The sequence below is a fragment of the Canis lupus genome, chromosome 1 (genome assembly GCF_048164855.1).
Source record: "Canis lupus baileyi chromosome 1, mCanLup2.hap1, whole genome shotgun sequence".
Classification (NCBI taxonomy): Eukaryota; Metazoa; Chordata; class Mammalia; order Carnivora; family Canidae; genus Canis; species Canis lupus.
Window position 1 is genome coordinate 1,424,159 of NC_132838.1, and position 23,342 is coordinate 1,447,500.

The following is a 23,342-nucleotide window of genomic DNA, read 5'->3' on the forward strand; positions in this document are numbered from 1 at the left end:
CCCGTGGAGTAGAGATGACTAAAATATAATCTTTTTTTTTTTTTTTAATTTTTATTTATTTATGATAGTCACAGAGAGAGAGGCGCAAAGACACAGGCAGAGGGAGAAGCAGGCTCCATGCACCGGGAGCCCGACGTGGGATTCGATCCCGGGTCTCCAGGATCGCGCCCTGGGCCAAAGGCAGGCGCCAAACCGCTGCGCCACCCAGGGATCCCGAGATGACTAAAATATAAACCTAAAAGATTCTCTTTAGTATAATTTTACTCCTTTTACCATGTTTTTCCAAATGTAAAAATCGTGCCACTTTGTGTGGCTGCTCAGGTAAAGATCATCAGATTTTTTTTTTTTTTTAAGATTTTACCTATTTATTCACGAGAAACAGAGAGGAGAGAGAGGGAGAGAGGCAGAGACACAGGCAGAGGGAGAAGCAGGCTCCATGCAGGGAACCCGATGTGGGATTGATCTGGGCCGCTGAGCTAGATCATCAGATTTAAAGAACCTGAAGGAATGTGAATAAAAACAGAAACTAAAGTTGCCTGAGGCATTTCTAGAGAATGTTAATTGTCATTTAAAATGTAGCCCAAGGGGCGCCTGGGTAGCTCAGTTGATGAGCGTCTGCCTTCAACCCAGATCATGACCCTGGGGTCCTGGGATAGAGTCCCGCATTGGGCTCCCTACTTGGAGCCTGCTTCTCCCTCTGCCTGTGTTTCTGCCTCTCTCCCTGTGTCTCTCATGAATAAATAAAAAGAGAAACAAAAACAAAAAAAACATAGCCCAAGGTGGAAGGCCTTCAGGAAGCAGGGCCTCATGGGAAGCTGGGCTTCCGCCCCGCAGGGACTGCAGGTCCTGCCCTCCACTTTTTTTTTTTTTCCAAAGATTTCATTTATTTATTCATGAGAGACACACAGAGAGAGGCAGAGACCTAGGCAGAGGGAGGAGAAGCAGGCTCCTTGCAGGGAGCCCAACAAGGAACTCGATCCCAGACTCTGGGATCACATCCTGAGCTGAAGGCAGATGCTCAACCACTGAGCCACCCAGGGGTCCCCCGCCTTCCACTTTCTACCACATTCATATTAACAGGGCCTGGTGCTTGTGGTAGGACTCCACGTACGTACGTGAGACACCTGGAGCAGCTGGATCCCCAAATAGAGCAGACTTGCGGTTCCAGGGCTGGGAGGGAGGGTGCGGGGTGTGTGGTTGGACTTCGAGGTGAATAAATGTTTGGGAGCAGATGGGGAAGGAGCAGGCCCAGCACTGGGAACTGGCAAAATGTCATCCAACTGTTCACCTTAATGGAGCTGAATGTGTGTTGCACGAATTTTGCCCCAATTTAAAAAATATGAGACAAGGGGGAGGTTCATAAGCAGAAGTGTGTATTTCTGGAGATGGAGGGCCCTGTGTGCACATGCAAGTGTTTGCACGCATATGTTCAAGTGTTTGCACAGAGGCATTTGGGACTGCATGTGTTTGCACTCAGGTGTGTGCGAGTGTTTGCACACAGGCATGTGTGTCTGCACACGTGTGCGCATGTGTTTGCACGCAGGCATGTGCGAGTGTCTGCACCTGTTTGCATGCTGGTGTGTATGCACTACTAGCTTAGCGCCCAGCGTTGCCTTTGCCTGCTGTCCTTGTGTGAATTTACACATCTTCTCTCCACAAAAGTTCTTGGGGCCGAGCCAGCAGCGGTGAGGCCAGCTGTGCTGGGCCTTGTGGTGGTGGCCATGCCAAGTCCACACAGATCGCCTGTGCCTGCTCACCCTCCTCCACGTGCTGAGTCTGCCTGGAAGCACGTGTTCCTCTGCCGCTCATGCCTTCAGCCGACTCCGTGATCCTTCCTCCTCTTCTTGAGACAGTTCCCTTTGCAGATGCCTATTTCTGCTTCATACAGCTCATTATACATCTCTGCTTTTTTTCAACTCCGTGATCTTATATTTTTTTTTCACTGGATTTTTAGCCAAGAATCTTAAAAAGAGTCATGTTCCAATTTCTTTTTTTTTTCCCATCTTGTGTTTGGCTGGTGTCTTATTATTCAGTTTGTATCTAAAACATTCTCTATTCCAATTATTAAGGAAGCGTGTTGAGCATGAGACAGACAGCCTCTTATGCCTCCTCTGGTCTCTTTCCTGCTCATGACATGCCAGCTGTGCAGCAGGACCAACTCAAGGCAGACCATTTCAGTTTTTGAAAAATAAGTAGAATCCTTTCTGGTCTTTGAGCGCGTAGGTTGCACAGGCCTGGACTCTGCTTCTGTAGTAACTGAGCGCGCTCGTTCTGGTATTTTCTCTTTTAGATTTGGTCAAATCCAGACTTTGTCTTTCTCTTTACTCAGTTTAGCTTCACTATGGGTTACCTTTCTCTCAGAATGTTTTATAAAATAATTCTTTGAACAAACTTGTGACTCCGGGCTGTTCTTGCATCCTTCACTTACAAGCATTTCTGGCGTTGGCTTGTATGCTAATGTCCTTCCACCCAGCCTGTTACTCCAGTCCCTGGTGTGTGTGCAACGCCCAGGTGCCTCCTGGGTAACAACATCCTCTGCAGCCGCAGACCGCTGTCCACACCAGTGTCACCACAGGGCTGCGAGCTGTAGGCCGGCTTCCTTGGTCTCACCAGTTTTCCTGGGCTGTCCGTCTCCCTGGTTGTCTTTTTTTCCTCCCTCCCTGCTCCTTCCTTTCATGTCATACGATCATTAATACATCTTTAAGAACTGCATGTATTTTTCTGAAGATATTTTAAAACTCAAAACACACTCTGTTGCTCAGTCACTAGTACCTTTCACACTTTCTGGTTAAGTTTCCAAAGGAAAAGCTGCAAAGCAGTTAGTTCCAACAAGGCAGCAACAGTGCTGAGCTCTCAGGTGCAGCGTGAAGACCAGGCCCCGCCCAGTCCTGTGGGCTGCGTGCGTCACCAGGCACCTCTTTGCTCTCTCCCCAGTAAGGCATGGAAATGGGCCTGAAGCAGGGTTCGTGAAGATCTCCTACATAGAAACCCTATTTCAGGCAGTTGTTTTCTATTTTCTCTTGGCCGATTGATGAAGCTTTTTAAAAAATTTTTTAACAATTTTTATAATTTTAGGAAGAGAGCGAGCACATACTCGAGGGAGTCAGCCCCACACAGCATAGGGACTGAGGTCGGGCTCCATCTCACCGTGACATCATGACCTGAGCTGAAATCAACAGTCCAACACTTAACCGACTGAGCCTCCGGGTGCCCCATGACTGACGGAGCTTGAAATAGTTCTGGAATGTTCCTGGCATTACCTGTCAACCCTGTGGCCCTGCTGCGGGGTGAGGGGTCCTTCCTCTCCTCTGGGCCGGCTCCCACTATCCTGTTGGTCTCTCACTGGGGCCTCTGCATTTGCTTCTGGTGACTGCTGTAACCAATCACCACAGACTGGCTGGCTTATTCCCTCATAGCGTTAGGCCAGAAGTCCAAAATCCATTTTATGAGACCAGAATCAGGGTATGGGCAGGGCTGTGCTCCTTCTGGAGGCTCCTGGGAAAACCCTCCTCTTCCAGCTTCGGGGGCTGCCGGCATCCCCTGGTGTAGGGTAGCCCCCATACAGTCTTCATGCCTCTCTGCTCCCTCTTTACGCAGTCTTCTCCGTGGTGGGTCACACTTCCTTCTGCCTTCTGCTAATAGGGACACATGACATGACACTCAGGGCCCACCTGGACAATACAGGATGATCTCCCTATAGGAAGATCCTTAACTTAATCACACCTGCATTTTTAAGGAGATTTTAATTTTATTTTTAAAAAGTTTTATTTTTATTTATTTATTTTTAAGATTTTATTTATTCATGAGAGACAGAGAGAGAGAGAGAGAGAGAGAGAGAGGCAGAGACAGAAGCAGGCTCCATGGGTGGAGCCCGACATGGGACTCGAACCTGCGACTCCAGGATCACACCCTGGGCCGAAGGTGGTGCCAAATTGCTGAGTCACCCAGGCTGCCCTAAAAAGTTTTATTTTTAAGTCATCTCTACACTCAACATACAACTCAAAGTCACCCCAGATCCAGTCACATGTTCCACCATCTGAATTAGCCAGGTGCCCTGAATTTTTTTTTTTTTTTTTTAATAAGGTAGCATTCATAGGTCCTGGGAATTAGGATGATGCATTTGGGGGCCATTTTCTGGCCTAGCATAGCTTGATTGTCTTCTTTTGTTTGGGAACGCAGGAAGCCTTGGGTCACATGCAGCATCTCAGATGAACTGTTGTCCTTTCTGCTTGATGGATGGTTCTAACCAGGCAGTGCCACTCTGATTCCAAACAGTTGATATTTATTTATTTATTCACGAGAGACACAGAGAGAGGCAGAAACACAGGCAGAGGGAGAAGCAGGCTCCCTATGGGGAGCCCAATGTGGGACTCAATCCCAGGACCATGGGATCACACCCTGAGCCAAGGGCAGATGCTCAACCACTGAGCCACCCATGTGTCCCGACAGTTGGTGTTTAAAAGGACACTAATTAACTCTCTAGTCATCGGCTCACTTTACTGGAGACCTTTTTGGGTTGAAGTCCTAGACCAAGAATGCTGGACCCGGGATCCCTGGGTGGTGCAGCGGTTTAGGGCCTGCCTTTGGCCCAGGGCGCAGTCCTGGAGTCCCGGGATCGAGTCCCGCGTCGGGCTCCGGTATGGAGTCCCTCTGCCTGTTTCTCTGCCTCTCTTTCTCTCTCTCTGTGTGTCTATCATAAATAAAAATACATCTTAAAAAAAAAAAAAGGAATGCTGGGCCCTGGCAATGCTGTCTGGTGTCGGTGCTTGATGGAGCTGGAACAACAGGTGGCTATGGGCTGGTGATCAAATTGCTTGCATCTGCCAGGACTAACAGGATCAGCAGCTGTGACCCAGATACTCCTATGGCATTACTACAACCTCTAGAACAGACTGAAACATTCCAGGGTCTTCAGAGCTCAGGAGAGGTGGTGGCTACAGAGGAACACCCATTTTCTCCCCTCTTAGTCCTGCCATGGCTTGTCTGTGTCTGTGGTGTTTTTCCCCTATACATTCCTGATGCTTGCTTCCTGGGGATATTCTGAGTAGCAATGACTCAGAAATCCCTAAGGTCAGCCTCAGAGATTGGAGGGGACTGAGTGGGCCTGTGTTCTACTGAGGTCCTCCTGGTTACCCCAGGCTTACTTGGCAGTTAGTCTCACGTTGGAGCTGTTCCCATGATTTCTCATAAAACCTACCAGGTAGGAAGCAGGAGGACAGGCTGCACCTGGGGCAGGAAGGCTGCAGCCAGTGTGGGGTCCCAGGGTCACCCTTTGTCATCACCAGGCCTTCCCTTTTGGGAGGTTTCAGGGCTGTGGTTGTTGAGGCAAAGTCCTGGGGCCCTGTGGTTGGTCTTCTCTCCCCCCAATCCCACCTGCAAGGGTCCTGGGTCCATGGGCGGCTGGCTTCTCACCAGGGCCCTCGCTGCTCCTCCATCCAACCGGGGCCTGGGCTTTATGCGCCTGCAGTGCACCTGCAGCAGGGCTCTGGGGCGCCCCTTGGTCAGGGAACTCTGAAGATCCTATTTTATCTGTCAGTGGGGACTCTGTGCCCTGAGAGGCAGTCCCGGTGCTGCCCTGGGCCACGGCACATGTGTGGAAGTGACAGGGGCCCGGGGCCCCAGAAGGGCCGCACTTCACCTCACCAGAGACCAGGTTAACCTCCTGTCACCACAATGTCTGACTCCTGCTGCCCCGGGGCTCACCGCGCATCAAGATGGGGAGCCCCCCTCATCCCGCGAGCCTTTCCCGACAACCGGGGGAGTCCCCTATTCCCCCACCCAGGAGCCCCTCCCATACTATGGGAGCCTCCCACCCCCACCCTTGGAGCCCCACCCCGGAAGCCCCCCACCCCACTCCACCCCACCCCACCCCCTACCCCAGGGGCCCCGCCTACACTCCGGAGCCCCTCCCTGCACCCCAGGACCCCTCCCACACTCCGGAGCCCCCCCTCGGGAGCCCCCCACTACCCTGGGAGCCCCCTCATCCCCACCGCGACTCGTTAGAAAATGCAGCGGTGGAAGGACCGCTGGGATTACCTGGGGGCGCTCAGGCCCTGCCCGGGTCCCCAAGAGGGGGGGTCCCAGGCCTCGCGCAGACCTCGGCCAGAGACAGGACCGGGTCCTCTGCTCGGTGGCGCGCCGCGTGCACACCGCCCCTCGCCCGGGCACAGGTGTGGACGCGTTCACGCGCGTCCCCGGCTCTGCAGGGGCGGCCTCCCCAGGCAGGCGCCTCCTAACCGGGGTGGGGAGGGCCGGCGGAGCGGCGTGGCCACCGTGACCCCCGAGCCCCGACCCCTCCCTGCCCGCCCGGGGCTCTCTAGGACCTAACACCGCCCGGCCCGGGGGGCGGGACTCCTGTATTGTGACGTCACGCGGAGGCGGGGCTGCGGCGCCTGGACGGACAGACGGACGGAGGAAGCGGGACGGACCGGGCGGGGCCGGCGGGCGCGGGCGCGGTGGTAAGGGTTGGGCTCGGGATCCGCCGCCGCGTGTGGACGCGGGCGCAGCGTGGGTGTGTGCGCGGGGGCGGGGTGCGGGGTGCGGGGTGCGGGGCGGGTCCCAGCCCCGGGCCCCGAGCCCCAGCCCCGAGCCCCTCGGCCTCCGCGCGCCACCCCCCGCCGGGCCGTGCGTCCTGGCCCCGGAGCAGCCACCTCCCTCCCCCGCGGGCGCGCTCCCCGCACTGAGCGTGCTCGCACCGGGTGGAGCGTGCTCCGCCCCGTCGGCCGTGTGTGGGCCCCCCTCGGGAACGGAGCCTCCCCCCGACTGAGCGAGCCCACAAGCCCCGGGCCCGCGCCCCCCGCCGTGCGCCCCGCACCTCCGTCCCCTGGGTGCCGGGTTGCGCGCGGGAGCTCCCTGGGGCGCCGGTGCCGGAGGAGGGGTCGTGGCGCAGCTCTGGGGGCAGCCCACTGGCCTCGCGGCTCCCCTCCCCCCGGCGTCCTCACCTCCTGTCCTGTCCTGCCAGGCTCCGCACCCGGCGGCTGCAGCGATGCGGGGGCGCCGGGAGGCCTGAGAGCAGAGACCCGCCCGGGGAACACCGGAATGGAGGCAGAAGGCTTGGATTGGCTCCTGGTCCCCTTGCACCAGCTGGTTTCCTGGGGGGCAGCCGGGGCCATGGTCTTCGGAGGAGTGGTGCCCTATATCCCCCAGTACAGGGACATCCGGAGGACTCAGAATGCTGAGGGCTTCTCTACCTACGTGTGCCTGGTGCTCCTGGTGGCTAATATTTTACGGATACTCTTCTGGTGAGTCGGGGCTTCCAGAGAGATGGCTTTCTCTCTGTGGGGATTCCGGGTGGGGTGGCGGCCGCAGCGTGTGTACTTCTAAAAGGAGCTGGTGACGTGCATGACACTATTTCCCAGGGACGATGGTGGGATGGGAGTGGACAGTCTGACCTGTAACCTTCATATCTGCAGCTGCCACTCATATATATCATCATATATGTTCCCACAGACTCCTGGATGTTGGGCAAGGTCCTGGGACTGGGTCCCTGCCCTCAGGGTTTCCACGGGAGTGGGAGGGAGAAACAGAATGAAGAAGCGATGAAGACTAACAAAAGATGAAGAGCTGTAGGAAGGGGGCTTCATCCTGACCACTGAGCCCTTGGGAGGGGACCTCGGGGCCTGACAGGAAAGAGTGCTCAGGAGCCATGTGCAGGGAAGGCTGTTCCCTCCGCCTTCTCTGGTGTGTGTGGTTTTGTTTTGTTTTAATAGGAAAGTCAACTTTCTGGGTAATTCTTGCCACTCCCTGCTCAGCTTCCTCTTATTATCATTTGCATTGTGGTGAGGAACTCGCTGCTAAGGCCAGACCTGTCTGGGAGGGGGAAGTTTCAGAGGAAATGAAATGATGTCTCATAGCTTTTTTTTTTTTTTTTTTTTTAAGATTTTATTTATTCATGAGAGAGAGAGGCAGAGACACAGGTTCACAGGCAGAGGGAGAAGCAGGCTCCATGAAGGCAGCCCGATGCAGGACTCAATCCCGGGCCGAAGGCAGAGGTTAAATCTCTGAGCCACCCAGGGATCCCGTAGCCTCATTTTCTTTAAGAGAAGGAGGGAGGTGGTGAATATCCAGGGGGGATATTCAGGGGAATATCCTGGAGGGACTGGGCATCCAGTACAGAGCTGGGGGGGAGGGGGAGCTAGATCTCATGACCTGGAGATCATGATCTCCACTGGACACATGACAGACTGAGCCACCCAGGTGCCCCTCCTCTTGGCGTTTTGGTCACTGAGTAATCCTGTTTTTTGCTAATTCATTTTTAACTCAATCTTGCTGAGGTATGATTTAACTAGAATTGACCACTGTTGAGTGTACAGTTTGGTGGGTTTGACAACGTCCCCTTCCCGTCACCAGAGCTTTGCTCTGCTCCTTTCCATCCCATACAGCTGTGGCTCCAGGCCACCTTGCACCCATTTTTACTGTGTTAGTTTTGCCCTCGTCTGGGGCTTTTAAAAGGTGAGGTGATGAGGCAGCTCCTGCTGGGAGGACTTATCCTGTCACCAGGATTGTCTCTGGGCGAGGCTGCCTTGGGACAAGGGGTCAGCGCTGCTTGTATGTTTCCTTGGCACAAGTTGAAAACTCACATTTTGAAGGTTCCTCGTTTTCCTGTGGCTGAGGGCAGAGACCGCTCTTCAGGGTGGCACGTGGCTTCTTGTGAAACAGCCTTGATCCTGTCAAGGCTGACCGGAGGCAGGTCCTGAAGTCCAATGGTAGCTGAACGGTGAGCTGAGTACCCCGAGGGCTGCTCGGAGTCCCAGACTCAGGTGGAGGAGCAGATTTTCTCTCACAGTGGGGGGGCCTGAGGTCAGCTTCCCCTGGGGAAAACCCCAGGTGTGTCCTTCAGTGCGCTCACCTTCACGATCACAGCGAGAGGATAGAATATGTGACGCACACCCACGTACCTTGGGTGGAGAGGTCAGAAGGGGACCCCGAGTCCTCGCATGTGGACCGGGAGTTCTCTCCCCCGCGGGCCTCAGACCAGCCTTGCGTTGCCTCCTAACCCGGTGTGGGCGGCCGGTTGTGTGATTCTGAGCTCTGTCTGTTGGCGAGTCTGTCTGTCCTTCCCCGAGTCCGTGGCCTGGGCCGCCCTGGGTCACCTCGGGTGGCTGCCTCTACCAGGTTCTAGGAAATGCGGCAGCTGGTGGTGCACCAGTCCCTCCTCGCGTCTCCCCGGCCCAGGGGTGCACTTTTCCTGCATTTCATGTAGTCTGGTACTTGGGGTTCCCGTGTGAACCTGGGATAGGCCGGGCTCCAATGAGGGCTGTAGGTGACATGTACCTCCGTGCCCCTGCCTGGATCCTGCCCCTCTGACAGTGATGCGCAGCCTCCCTTTTCTGTCTCGCTCCTGGGTCCTCCATGCTTCACGGATGGGCCCCGTAGGACTCAGTAGGGTTGGAGACTGGTCTGGAGGCTGCGGGGCTTCACTTCAGTGGAAGCATCGTGTGGAGGAGACCATGCACACATGTATGGGTGATGGAGGCTCCAGGTGACATGGAGCAGGGTCTACACCAGTGGTCCTGCTTAGAACTGAGGAGTGCGTTTCCTTGAGTTGGCTGACACCTCAGCTCTAGTCCAGGATCTGCCCACAGATGTGGGGTGCAAGACTTGGGAGCAGCTTCACAGTCCTGCAGCGAGGCCAGCTGGGCCATGTAAAGCCTGGGTTTCTGAAACTTGTACACCTCTACTTCCTTTTGTACGATTCTCATCATCCTTTTGCAAAACAAGCATTCGGCAGATAATAGTCTGTGAAGTGCTGATGTGTAGGATTTTGCCTCAGAAGAGCAGCGTCAGGAGAAGGGATTCATGGAGCCTTGGAACTGATACTCGCAGGCTTGTGATTTTGTGGAGGATGGGAGGGCGGAGGCCAGGGTGAGTGGACAGCATTGCAAGGCCTTCCTGGCCAGAGCCTTGGGCAACCAGGGAGATAGTCTCGAAGCTCACTTGCATTGGGTGGAAACATTGTCTCAGAGATATAGCAGCGTAGTCACCTGTAGTAACACTGTGTCAGATGCAGTGACATTGTGTCCAAAATAAGTGGCAGGGCCTATTGGAGATGTAGTAACACTGTATCACAGGTGCCCTGACATTGTATCACAGGTGCAGTGACATCCTGTCAGAGGGGCTGCAACGCTGAGCACTAGTGACACTCGCTAAGATGGAGCAGTGTGACACAGGAAAGTAGATACACAACTTCTTTCCACTTGAGCTTTCCCATAACTCTGAAGACCTGAGGGGTGTTCCCTGTGGAAAGCAGCTCAGACGCGGTGGCTTGCCCTCCGCAGCCTGTACCGTCCTGGGGGAGACAGGTGCACAGTGTTCCTGGGCGCCCTTGCTCTGGCTTGTCCCAGTGGGCCCATCACCTCTCCTGAGACATGCGCACCTGCACTTTCCGGCCGGAGAGGAGAGTAGACATTGCCGTCGGTTTAGGTCATTGGCTGTGAAGGAAGAAAAGCCTTCAGCAATTTAATATGTGAAAAATGGTATCTCTCTATTTTAATTAACTGTTGAAAATGACTGATGACCTGAACCTTGTTTCATATTTACTTTGTCTCTTGTATATTTGTGGAAAGTTGTGCTTTTTGCAATTTTGTATCTCATTTAGCTTGTATTTCTAATTGGTTAATTATTCACCTCTGCTCCCTCCCTCCTGCTTTAAATGGTCTTGTTTTTATTGTAAACACTGAGTTCACCTGGATTCAGTTTTGGTGTATGGTTTATGGGAACATGCAAACCTTGATTTCTTGGCCCGTGGTTTTTCTAGTCACCATTTCTTTTGTATTTTTATTTTTTTTAATTTTTATTTATTTATGATAGTTACAGAGAGAGAGAGAGGCAGAGACACAGGCAGAGGGAGAAGCAGGCTCCATGCACCGGGAGCCTGACGTGGGATTCGATCCCGGGTCTCCAGGATCGCGCCCTGGGCCAAAGGCAGGCACCAAACCGCTGCGCCACCCAGGGATCCCTCACCATTTCTTTTGAGTGTTAAAAAAACAAGTGGCCTTTCTCACAAAATGGCCCAAATTGCACATCCTCAACCTTAAAACTGGAGATAAGCTTGTGGTGAGGAACCCCAGAGTAACTTATTCTTCCCAGCCTGCGCAGGATGGAGGCATCCCCGTCTCATTTGGCAGACATTGAACTTGGGCTGCGCCCTTGTCTGACCTTTACCTAACAATGAGTTGACCTCGGGTCAGCTAGGTAACCAGTGGGATCCAGTTCCTAGAAATGACTAGAAAGGTCCTTAAGTAGAGGTTCTAGCCACACTTTAGAGAAGAGACAAGGCTCAGGCCCTGGAGCCCCTGCGGTGGAGTCTGTGAGCCCCCCAGCCCATGCCACTGGCTTAGGAGGCCCCAGGGCACCCGCAGCTGCCCTCCTCCTGGCTGCACCTCCTCATTACTCCAACCTGGCTTATCAGCCCGTTCTGGCTCTGGCCTAGCATTTCAGCTTCTTTCCTGTGTTTCCTGAAGCAGCTCAGATGGAGCAGCAGGATCCTAGGTGACATTTCCTGGGGAGGCTGGAGGACTCTGGTGGTCGTGGAGCTGTCCACTGTCTGCATTCTGGCTCCTCTGCCCTTCCTGGGCCCAAGTGGCATGAGCCCGAACCTCTGTGACCTCCGGCCTGTTCTGTCTTTTGCTCAGGGGATGTGCACCAGGCACTCACCTGTGGGACCAGTGCAGAATGCTTGTACCGGCTCAGGTGTCTTGGCCCCTCACTCCCCACGGAAATGCTGGCTTTTCCTGGTTGCCTGACCTCCCCGGAGGTCCTTACTGGGGGGTGGCTCCCCTCCAGGTGGCACCTTCTCACTGCTGGGCCAGCTTGCCCCAGGTGGGGCGCATCCTGTCAGGCGTGCAGGGCCCTGAGAGGCCCTCAGGTGGGTTAAACTCCTGCAGCAAAGTGCGTTCACAAACTTGGGCTTGAAGAAGCTGCTCGAGGCACCAGGGCACACACGAGGGTCAGTTCCTCTACGTTAAGGAACATTGTTTTTTCCTTACCGTGTAAGTAGATCTTCTTACTGTGTAGACAAACTTTTGCAAGACGTGCTCTCGGGCTGAAGGAGCTGCCGTGTCAAACCTCATCCCACAGAAGCCTGGCCTGGTCCTGTCGTGATTGCTCACTGCTTCAGTGTAATTCTTGTGGCTGCTGGCCGGCAGGTGGTGTCTTTGGGAGCACCTGTGCCCAGGCCCGCGGGGACCTCTTCCCCACTCTGTGCTGTGGGTACGCTCCTCCTGAGCCTTGGCAGTCAGCTCCTGGTAGCCATCTCTCTGTGGGGGGAGCAGGGTGTAGACTCGGGCCAGAGTGAGGGACAGGAGGTGGGGCTGAGGGTGTTTCTTTGCATCTTTTGCTTTTCAGCAGCAGCTGGGAGAGTGGACTGCATGCAGGGCCTCCTGGCTTCGGTGTGTTGACCACCAGCTCGAGTTTCAGGGATGTCCCTTCAGGCAACGTTGTAGCCAGACCTGGTGGGTTTCCTGCCCCAGAATATTCAGGCTAGAACTGGGGTTGGGGCCTCAAAGGATGTCAGGTCAATCCAAGCCTAGCCCTGGAGAGGGGCCTGGGTCAACGTGTCATGGCGCCAGTGGTTCTGGTGGCCATAGCGGAGACCCAGCTGGTGTGTGGAGGGTAGTGCTATTCTCAGCCTCCGGGGCTTGGGGTCTGCTGATGAGTCAGCTTGTGCTGGTCACTAGGCTGTGGTTCTCACCGTCAGGAGCTTGAGTGGACAACACACTTCACCACTAGAAAAGCATCAACAGGAAGGCATGAGAGCTGGGCAGGAGGCCTGGGCAGGAGGTGGACAGTGGGTAGGAGGCCTGGGCGGGGGCAGGAGGTGGACAGTGGGCAGGAGGCCTGGACAGGATGTCAGGGCCTCAGGGGGAGAGGGAGGCTGTGCCCTCAGCTGCTTTCTCCTCTGGTTGGGGATGCCCTGGGTCCCCAAAGTCTGCTCATACCATGGGCTGCTCTGGTCTCTGACCCTGCTGCCCCTGCTCATCTCAGGAGGAGGCAGGCTTCCTGTTGCCCCTGGACTCTCCCAGGGAATCCGGTGGTCTTGGAGCCATGAGCTTCCCAGTGGGGGCTAGGGTCTCTGTGGTGGGCACCTGGCTGTGTGGCGAGAGAGCTCGGAGGCCCACTCACACCATCCTCTGTGGCTCCCGGGGGCGGGGGGGAGTGTGGCTCTCGAGAGGTGTCCATGCAGAGGGCTGTCATGGAGTTTGGCCCGACTGTCCAGGAGTGCTCACACCCCGCCTGCCCCGCCGTCTTCTGTGGAGTGTGGAGGGCTCGGCACTCAGGGCTGCTGGCTGTGACAGATGTGCTGGGGGCCGCTCAGGAGGTGGCCGTGGGGCCTGGGTTGGGACCTGGGCAGGGAAGGGCCATGAGCCCCAGGTGTCCAAGGGCCCTCCTGACACCATGGTCTCTTTACCTCCCCAGGTTTGGAAGGCATTTTGAGTCGCCGCTCCTCTGGCAGAGCATAGTCATGATCTTGACCATGTTACTGATGTTGAAGCTGTGCACTGAAGTCCGCGTGACAAATGAGCTGAACGTAAAACGCCGTTTCTTTGCAGGTTGGTGATGTGCAACTTTGGGAATAAAGCACTAAGTCCACAGGCCACGCTTGCCCCGGGTGTGGGGTTGGCTGCTACCCCAGCGGCTCTGGCTGCCGCAGACGGATGTTTGTGATTTCCTTGTGCTCCGTGTTTATTTAAAATGTTACCACTGCTTCCCTGGAATTTGGGCAAATTATTAACAGTCTCTGTTCCTGTACCCGTGATGGTCACGTGGGGCTGCTGAATTGGGGTTGGGTGCTGGCGTCTCCTTGGCCCGACCAGGTCAGAGGACATTACCCAAGAGGACGATTTTCTCTCCGTGTGTGGCTTTGCCTCGCGGGTACTGGGGGCCTGTGGCCGAGGGAACTGGGCTCTCTCCTGTCCCCTGTTACATGTTCACCCACAGTCGTGCTCGTGGTCTGGCGGGGTCGTGGCCTGATTGGGCCCTTGGGGGGCGATCCAGCCGGACGAGGACATGCTGCTCCGTGACCCTGAGCCTTGGGGAATACAGTGTCCTCCCTGCTTTTGCCTTTTCCTTTAAAGAAGCTCCTGCTGGGCTGCTGTGTGTCTGAGGGTGGAGGGCGGAGGCCTTCCTCCAGTTCTCCAGCAGGAGGGGGAACACAGCCCTTGCTTTGATCCATGTGTGTTTACTGTCCACGCTTCCTCCCACGACCGTTCCCACCGGTTTGTTGGGCGTGAGGCTCCTGGGGATGTGAGCTCCTGCGTTTCTATCCCTGAGCCTCTGTTCTTGCCGTGCAAGCGGATCCTTTCGTCTGTGTGGCTTCTGTTTTTAGAGTGAGGTAAAGGGAGGCTGATGTCAGTTTTCATAGAAAATAGGTCAGCCTGTGGCTCTGACGGGCAACCCTGGCCCAGGAGCATCCCTGCACCACGGAGACCACCTGTCTGCTCTGTGACCGTCTCCTCTTCGGGTCTGATCTCATTTCCCTGCTGTGAGGGGATGCAGGGCTGAGAGCAGGGCTGACCCCAGCCTTGGGGCAGGTGGCATTACCTTCTCTGCCCCCATCCCCCGTGACCCAAGGGCCCTCCCTCACTGCAGTGCCAAGGTGCTGTGGGCTCGGTCGTTCTGCTCACCCACGGATGAGGGATGGGCAGAGGAGGATGCATGCTGTCCCCTGTGCCTCAGGCTCTGAAATGTGAGACTGGGCGTCTGATCCTGTTGGAAATTGCGCGAAGGCTCTGGTGAGTGGGTGTCACATACGGTGGCTGCGTGTGTCCAGGCCATGGCGTGGGGTCTGGGTCCAACATCTTGGTGACCTCGTTGAAATGCAGGTCTTCCGGTGAGGGTGAGCAGGGCGCTGGGTTCTCGCTCCGTCTTACTGTCTTCTGTTGTGTATAAATTCCTCCAGGAGGAGTATTTCTGATTAACTAGAATGGATTCAGTTAAAATAGCAAATCCCAGGTTCTAGGGACAGGGCTGCCACCTGCATCGTAACAAATGACTCTCTGTGATGAGCAGGTGCATGGAGCCCAGGTCCGTTCATGGCCGGAAGCCAGGGCTGCAGAGATGATGAGGCAAGGCTGCTGGGGGGGTGGTTGTCCTGGACTTTCTGGGGGCCCCGTGTCAGTGCAGGCCTCAGAAGGGAAGGGGATACAGGAGGTGGTCAGGGATGGACCTGCGGCGCACGGGGCAGGGGCGGGGGCCCAGTGTACAGCAGGCTTGAGGGGCTGGAATGGTCCTCATCCCCCCCGGAGCCCTCATCTCCCTGTCTAGCCGGTGAGGATGAGGGGCCCTGAGCTTCAGCAGCTGATTCTGCCGACAGGTCAAGAGAGCAGGATGCGGGCTCTTGCCTGGACCCTCGGAAGGACCGCGCCCTGGTTTTGGCCTGGTGAGGCCATGGGGCCCCTCGTTCCCAGGTGCTGAGGTGATGAGTCTGTCCTAGGCCGTCAGGTTCATGTTGACTCATGGCGGTGGTGATGCACCCCTGCGCGGGGTCCGTGAGGAGACGCTGACATGAGGCTAGAGTTTTGTGGACAGACACGCAGGCAGGGTTGTGGTGGGCTCGGCCTTGCCCCTCGGCACAGCAGCCCCCGGGACGGCGGGCCTGCCCCTGCCTGGCTGGATGCCTCTCTACGGACTGTGTCTCATGACCCCTGGGCCCCAAAACCTTGGGTGGAAGACCCGCCCCTAAACCCCACATGCTGGGACTCGGCCAGATATGTGAGAATTTCTGAGACTCACCTTTAGTTCTCGAATTTAGTTTGATTTACATACTTTTGTGTGAGATACACAGCATGTCTCTAAGGGAAGCTTTTCAGTGAAATATGGTTTCCTTTCCTTTCCTCAGCCAGAAGTGGGAGGGTGGGTTGTGTGGGTTGTAGAGACCCTGACTGCTTCAGGCTGGGAGCTGCGGGGTCATGGGACTCAGTGCTGGGCCTCCCTGGGGAAGGTCGTGGCCCCCACTGCCCAGCGCTTTCTGAGGGGCGTTGGAGAGGTTGCCCTGTCAAGTACTCGATGCGGGGATACTGGAGTAGCCGTGTGCCAGTGTTCTCATGGAGTAGGCGGGCAGCCTGAAACAGTAATGGAAGCTTCAATGTTTTATGAGCGTCTTTTATAGAGGTTTTTAATTTTGAAGGTCAGCAGTTTAGCTTGGAAGTTGAGATTAAAGAAATAAATGGAATCAAAGGAGAGCTCTTTTACTATACCCGCCAACATGGGCTGCGTGTGCACCAAAACCGTGAAGAAGACGGCCTGAGTCATCATCAAGAAGTACTACACACACCTGGGCAGTAACTTCTACACCAATAAGCAAGTGTGTGAGGAGATGGCCATCATCCCCAGCGAGAAGCTCCGCAACAAGATCGCAGGCTATGTCACATAGCTGATGAAGCAGATTCAGCGGGGCCTGGTGAGAGGCATCTCCATCAAGTTGCAGGAGGAGGAGAGAGAAAGGAGGGATAATTATGTGCCTGAGGTTACAGCCCTGGACCAGGAGATCATCGAGGTAGATCCTGACACTAAGGAGATATTGAAACTCTCTTGGACTTTGGAAGGTCACTCAGCCTACAGTTGGGATGAATTTCAAAATACCACGGGGATGGTGCAGCCCGGGTGGCTCAGCGGTTTAAAATAAAATCTTTAAAAAAAACAAAAAAACCACCACAGGGTGTTGTTTGAATCTTTCTGCTATGCTATAATATCTTCAATAAACCTTGGACAACAAAACAACAAAAGAAGGACTCAGAGGAGAAAAAGCAGGGTGTTTATTTATTTATTTAAAATATTTTATAAACTCTTGTGTGTTTGCATCGGTGAAAAAAAAAAAAGATTTTATGTCTTTATCCATGATGGACACACAGAGAGAGGCAGAAACACAGGCAGGGGGAGAAGCAGGCTCCCTGCGGGGAGCCCGACCTGGGCCTCAATCCCGGGTCTGCAGGATCAAACCCCAGGCTGAAGGAGACACTCACCAGCTGAGCCACCTAGGTGCCCAAAAAAAGCAGGTTATTTAAAAAAATAGATATATGAATTCTTATCTGATTATAAAGAGCAGTACATGCTTGTTGACATTTTGGGGAAGAGAGAGGAACGTAAGGTAAAAGCAGATAGTATCTGTGCAGGCGTCCAAAGTTGATAACTGGGAATGCAGGGACATGGTCGCAGACTATCTCCACCCACAAAGTTGGGATCTTTCCAAACTGAGGGTCAAATTCTTTTTTTTTTTTTTTTTTAAAGATTCCATCTATTTATTCATGAGAGACACACACACACACAGAGGCAGAGACACAGGCTGAGAGAGAAGCAGGCTCCATGCAGGGAGCCCGATGTGGGACTCGATCCTGGGTCACCCAGACCATGCCATGGGCCAAAGGCAGATGATAAACCGCTGAACCACCCGGGCTGCCCCACGGGTCAAATTCTTAAACCTGCCTCAGTCCCCTGGGGGTTCTTTCTGGGCCCTTGATCATCCACCTTGGGCTCCCAGCCATGCCTGCGCCTCTGAGGATGGCCGGGCTCCCATGTTTTAGGAAGAAATGTCCTGGAGGAGCTGCCGTGCAGGCACCCGTAGCTGGAGTGAGGTCTGGTGTGACCTCCGTGGGCTCATCTCTCACGTTTCCTCGTGGAGAACCTGAGACGTGCCAAGCCTCGGTGCGCCCCCTGTGTTGTCACGTCCCTGCAGCCACGCCCAGGCCCTGCTCACATTGTCCACCTGCAGGTTTTGGAGCAACTTCCAGAACCGCTGTGTCTGCGGGTGGTTCGTGCTGCATCTCTGCAAGACGAGGACTTTGGAAAGCGCCGTAACACCACCATCAGCTGTGGAAAGTGGATTTGATCATGATCCAAGGTGTGGTGTAGACATCCATGTCCAGTGGTAGCTTCCTTCCTGCTTGCCAGCGGCTCTGTCCTTGGGTCAGGTGGCAGGCAGGACATGGCACCAGCTCTCTCTCATCCACAGCCCCCCCCCCACATCCCTTGGTTCCCTGGAGCTGCTCTGCTGTCACACGGGGCCTTGACTCTGTGGGGGAGGGCTGACCATGTGCCCCCGGGGGCTTGTGGGGAGCACAGGGAGGCCGAGCCCCCTCTGCACGTGGGCCGTGTCCTGCGTCTGCAAGCGATGCTCAAGAGGCCCTGCACGGAGGGGCCCGCTTGGCTTCTGCTGGCTGCTCAGGCATCACGGCTTCCCATCCCCAGTATGCCACCTGAAGGAACATGTACAACAGACACAAAGCCAGGTCCCGGGGTTGGGTCATGTCTGGGTTTGGCTCATGTGTTCTGCCCGGGGTGGTGTCCTCTCTCAGATGTGTAGTCAGCTGGGATGCTGTGGTGATGGGCACCCAGCACGTAGACCCATCTGTCGTGAGCCCGCAGGTGCACCCGCTGGCTGGAGGGCTCCTCTGAGCACACGCATCCCCTTGGACGTGCTATTCACTTATCCAATGGTGATCTCTGTTGATGAAAGGGAAGTAATCGCTTCCTTCTCTTTATTTGCAAGTTCTCAAAATCGTTTCCTTAGCATCTTGTGACAGTGATCACATTGTTTTCCTGTCCCGAGCATCCAGATGTAAGATCCCATATTGGATGGTGAGGCCTCATTTACGCCTGTGTGCCTCCAGGACCCTCTTCAAGTCGGCTCCTGACCTCTGGCCCAGACGAGTGGTCCCTTGGACCCCTGACCTCAGGGCGACGTGGAGCTCTGGGCGCACCCAGACTAGGCCTCGGCCATTTCCCCAAGGAGCCCTGGAGGCCATGCTCTGGTCACGGGGACACAGCTATGAGGGTGTCCTTGGCTATCTCAGAGGTGGGAGATGCCATGCGGACCTTGGTTATCTCAGAGGTTGGGCACGCTGACCCCTCTTGCTGAGTCTACACCCTGATTGCGTGGCTGATTTCCATGTGCTCCCCCAAGGCCCCAAGGGTGGGGAGTGGCAGGACTCAATTCCCTGTCTCCTCACCGGGGTCTTGGTCAGGGGGCTCCAGGAGCATCGTCTTACCGGGGGTCCCAGGACGACGCCCTCACCATTGGATTGCCTTGCATGTGGTCGCAGGGATTGGCACCTCCGTATGGGCGTGCCACCATCAAGCTGGGCTGGTTCTGGTTTGTTCCATCTGCAGCTCAGTCAGGTGGTCACTAGGGAACGGAAGTGTCTGGGGAGGTGGGTGAGGGTGGAGGATGGAGGTGAGGAGCGTGCTGACCGCAGTCGGGTGGTGCAGTTCTGAACACCCTGAAAACCACTGCCCTTTATGCTTTAAACGGATACGTTTTTACTGTATGTAGTTATGTCTGGAGAAAACTGTAAGAAACACGGGGGCGGGGGGGTCCACATCCCATTCTGAGGATGGACACCGAGGACCCCCCCCCCGCCCCAGAAGGTGTTCATCTGTGAGCCATTCTGCATTTTAAGGGTTGGTTGGTGTCCCGGAACGCCAGGCCCCACATCCCGTGGGTCTTGTCTGGACCTCCTCCTGGGGCCCTGGTCTCCAAGTCATCCTGTGGCCACCGCCCCCCTGCAGCCCCCCTCCGGGGGGTCCCTCCGTGCAGTGGATCCCGGGAAGCCCCTGGATGCAGCTCACAGCTCTCCGGCCTGCCCTCTACTGTCCTAAGCCGTGCTTGGCCCCCGGGCGGTGGCCCTCCCAACAGAACTCATGCCAGGACTTCTCTCTGGTCGTGTTCTGTCCCGGTTTTCGTGGCTGCTGGACGAGTAGCCCAGCATGGGGTGACTTGGGAAGATGGCAAGATGCTCACGCATTGCTGTCAGCAGGGACCACCCTGCAGCCATCTGCCAGGTCCCTTTACTCTGTCCCTCCCTCCGTCCCTTCTCTCCCCACTCGTGTGTGGGATGACCTTAAGTGGCCTCAGCTTTGTACCATGTGGTGGCCCAGCTCTGCGCGCACAACTGCGACCTGGGTGGGCGCTCTGTCTTTAATGATGTCATGGCAGTCATGCAGCATCGCACCTGTGGCCTGGGCCTATCCCCCTGGAACCAGCAGGCAGGGACGGGGATGCCTTGGGCAGCGGGCAGTGACCAGGCTCCGACATTTGTTTTTTTTGTTTTTTTTTATTTTTTTTTTTCCGACATTTGTTTTGGATCCTCAGTGCCTGGTCTGCAGGACACGTTCAGCGCTGAAGATGGTGGTTGTAGATGGTGCCCCTGTGGCTCTCCACCCATTCGCCCTGCCCAGTCCTGGGCCTCTGCCACACCCGGCCGTTCTGGCAGGTTCCCAGGCTCTGCCCGTGTTTGGGCATGGTGAGGCCCGAGGAGGGGACAGGGTGTGGGTGCCGTCCAGGCCTGCATCCCCTGCGTCCCCTCCCCCTTCCTCTGTGGAGGAAGTGTCTGCAGAGGTGAAGTTGGTCTCAAGCAAGAAATAGAAGGAAGGGCTGTGTCAGGCCAGGCCTGGGTGTTCAGAGCCCAGCACTTCCAGGCTGTGGTGCCGGGGGCACGGGAGTGTGGGCGGCGGGGACAGCAGGGAGCTGTCCAAGGAGCCCTCGTGGGCCGGGCAGCCAGTTCCCTTGGGCAGGGCTGGGGCACCTGCTGGCCCCAAGCCGTGGAGCCAATCCAGTGTTCCGCTGCTGACATGCACACTGTCCTTTTAGAGGTGGAGCCTCGCCACTTGGCAGATAAACCCGTGCCCCGAGTGTAGGGCACCTCCCATCATCTTCCAGACAGCGTCCCGGCTGCAGCCTGGAGGCTTGGAGTCTGGGCGGCCTCCTGGGCAGCACGGCACAGGGGTGTAGGGTCTGTGGTGTAGCCGGGCCACGGGGGAGCGGGGTCCCCCAGGATGGGGTCCTCTGGGGCTTGCTGGTGCCGTTCTGGCACCGTGGACTGCGGCCTTATGTGTGAGCTACGTGCCTTTCGGGTCCCAGGCTGAGCTGGCTCCCCTTCCACATGGGTGTTTCTGTGCGTCCCCAAGGACGCTTGCTGGAGCAGCCCCCAGAGAGCCGCCTGGGGCGCTGCGTACTCCCGTCTTGGGGTGAGTAGAGGTGGCCTGGGCTGCCTGTCAGCGCAGCTGGACTCCATGGGCCCTGACCTCAGAGGAGGGGAAAACGAGGTAACCTTTCATGTTCGCCTAGATCTCCTCCTCCTTCTCCAGGCACTTCTGTTGGAAGGAGGCTAGGTTTGGAGAAAAAATTGTGTAAAAAGTGAATTTCCTAATAACCGGGAAACCAAGACCTTGCCCTTCTGTTGCAATGTTTTTAGTTTTTTTGTTCTTTAAAAAAGAAACGCAAAGAGGGCGGGAGCCACAGCAGCTAATGAGTGTTAAAACCAGTCTGTTTCTGTCTCTTCCTTCTTTCTGTTTCTTTAAATGTAGCTGCAGATAATAAGGACGAAGAAGTCAAGGTGCCCCCCAGGCGGTTGTATCTGGGTACGTACTACCGCGCGGGGCTGCCCCAGGACCCCTCACCTCCCCAGCCTGCTCAGCCCTTACCAGCATGCTCCCGGCCTGTGACTCGGTTTACTAAGTGTGGCCATGTCTCCAGCAAGCTAACCGACCCAGAGCCTGCTGTTCTGAAGCATGAGCTAGTTCCTAGAGCCCACCCAGCGTGCGCGCGAGAGAGAGAAAGAGAGAGAGAGAGAGAAACCGGGGATGGGGAAGTGAAACAGGTGAGGGTACAAGTTTGTATTAGATTCATCCCCAAATGTTCTACTCCTTTTGATGCTATGGAAAATGGAACTGTGTTTGTGGCTTCATGTCAGGTGGTTTAGTGAAATCTTGTAGAAATAAAGTTGATTTTCACATATGGATCTTGTGTTCTGCAGCTTTGCTGGCCTCATTCATTAGTTCAATAGCTTTTTGGTGTGTCCCTTGGGATTTCTCTGTGTACAATCATATCCTTGGGATGCCTGGGGGAATCAGCAGTTGGCTGCCTGCCTTCGGCTCAGGTCATGATCCCGGGGTTCTGGGATCAAGTCTCACGTCAGGTTCTGTGCATGGAGCCTGCTTCTCCCTCTGCCTGTATCTCTGCCTCTCTCTGTGTCTCTCATGAATAAATAAATCTTTTTTTTTTTTGAAAAAAGATCACATCCTCTGTGCAGAGAGGTAGTGTTGCTTTCTCCTCTGCAATCTGGATGCTTCTTCTAATTCTTGCCTTGTCCCCCTGGAGTCAGAGTTGGCTGCACAGTGAGCCTGGACCTGCTTGTCGTGCTCCCGGGCTTCACAGGAAGGTGTCTGTCACCACCAGGCACAGTGTTGGCACGGATCCCATGTAGCTGCCTTCTGTTACATGATGCAGGAACCTTCCTACTTTGAGTTTGTGTTTTATTTATCATGAAATGGTGTTGAAGGTTTTTTTTTTTTTTTAAGATTTTATTCATTTATACATGACAGACACACACACACACACACACACACACACATAGAGAGAAAGGCAGAGGCAGAGGGAGAAGCAGGCTCCATGCAAGGAGCCCGACGTGGGACTTGATCCAGGAACCTCAGGGTCATGTCCTGGGCTGAAGGCAGGCACCAAACCGCTGAGTCACCAAGGGATCCCTGGTGTTGAAGTTTGATGCTTCCCTATGTGTGTTGAGATGATCATGTAGTTTTGTCTTTCATTCTGCATTGATTGACGTTGTATGTTGGACCAACATGGCATTCTTGGGATCAACCCCATCTCGCCGTGAGCTAAGATCCTTTTTATAAGTTGCTGGATTCCACTGCTAGGACTATGTCAAGGATTTTTGTGTCCAGATTCATAAGGGATATTGGTCTGCCTTTTTTTTTTTTTTTTTTTTTTTAATTCGTGAGGACTTTGGTTTCAGTATCAGGATAGTACTGGTCTGGGAAGACAGGTTGGGAATGGAAATGTTCCCTCCTCTTCTATTTTAAGTTTGTAAAGGGTTGCTATCAATTCTTTATTAAGACATGTTTTTTAATTGAGGACACTTGGGGAGCTCAGTGGTTGAGCACCTGCCTTTGGCTCGGGGGTGACCTGGATCCTAGGATCGAGTCCCACATTGGGCTCCCCAGAGGGAGCCTGCTTCTCTCTCTGCCTCTCTCTGTGTGTCTCTCATGAATAAATAAATAATATCTTAAACAATTTTTTAAATTGAGATATAACTAACATTAGCTTCAAGTATATAGTAAGTTTAGTATCAGTCATCAAAAAAATTTTGTTTATGATGACTTTTAAGATCTCTCGCTGAGCTGCTTTCAAATACACGGCATAGTATCATGGCACAGTATTGTCAGCCACAGTCAGCGAGCTGTGCCTTCCATCCCCGTGACCTGTTTATTCTGTAACTAAACCTCGTACCTTGTGACCCCTCACCCGTTCTGCGTAGCCAGAATCCCCCACCGGTCTGTCCTCTGTATCTGTGGGCTGTCTCACTTCTTTAGATTCCACTTATAAATGC

General features: G+C 54.9%; 1 protein-coding gene, 1 long non-coding RNA gene and 1 pseudogene across 11 annotated transcripts in view; 2 read left to right on the forward strand and 1 right to left on the reverse strand.

The window, feature by feature from the left end:
- Positions 1 to 336: 336 nt before the first annotated feature.
- Positions 337 to 6,344, reverse strand: LOC140627566 (uncharacterized). Its single transcript, XR_012026259.1, has 2 exons — positions 6,037 to 6,344; positions 337 to 3,635 (listed from the first exon to the last, which is right to left on the reverse strand). It is a non-coding gene; the product is annotated as an uncharacterized lncRNA (long non-coding RNA).
- Positions 6,313 to 23,342, forward strand: part of SLC66A2 (solute carrier family 66 member 2) — a 44,863-nt gene continuing 27,833 nt past the window's right edge. For 5 of the 10 annotated variants that reach the window (XR_012026165.1, XR_012026134.1, XR_012026140.1 and 2 more), the window contains exons 1-4: positions 6,313 to 6,458; positions 6,962 to 7,241; positions 13,417 to 13,550; positions 21,301 to 21,354. Coding sequence is in view for 7 of the 10 variants with exons in the window: in XM_072815566.1 (XP_072671667.1) it covers positions 7,039 to 7,241; positions 13,417 to 13,550; positions 21,301 to 21,354 (391 nt within the window). In the remaining 3 variants the exon portion in view is untranslated. Of the gene's footprint in view, positions 6,512 to 6,961; positions 7,242 to 13,416; positions 13,551 to 21,300; positions 21,355 to 23,342 lie in introns of all 10 variants that reach the window. The other 5 variants (XM_072815122.1, XM_072815341.1, XM_072815179.1 and 2 more) reach the window with 4 other exon arrangements.
- LOC140627430 (small ribosomal subunit protein eS17-like) lies at positions 13,416 to 16,650 on the forward strand (annotated as a pseudogene).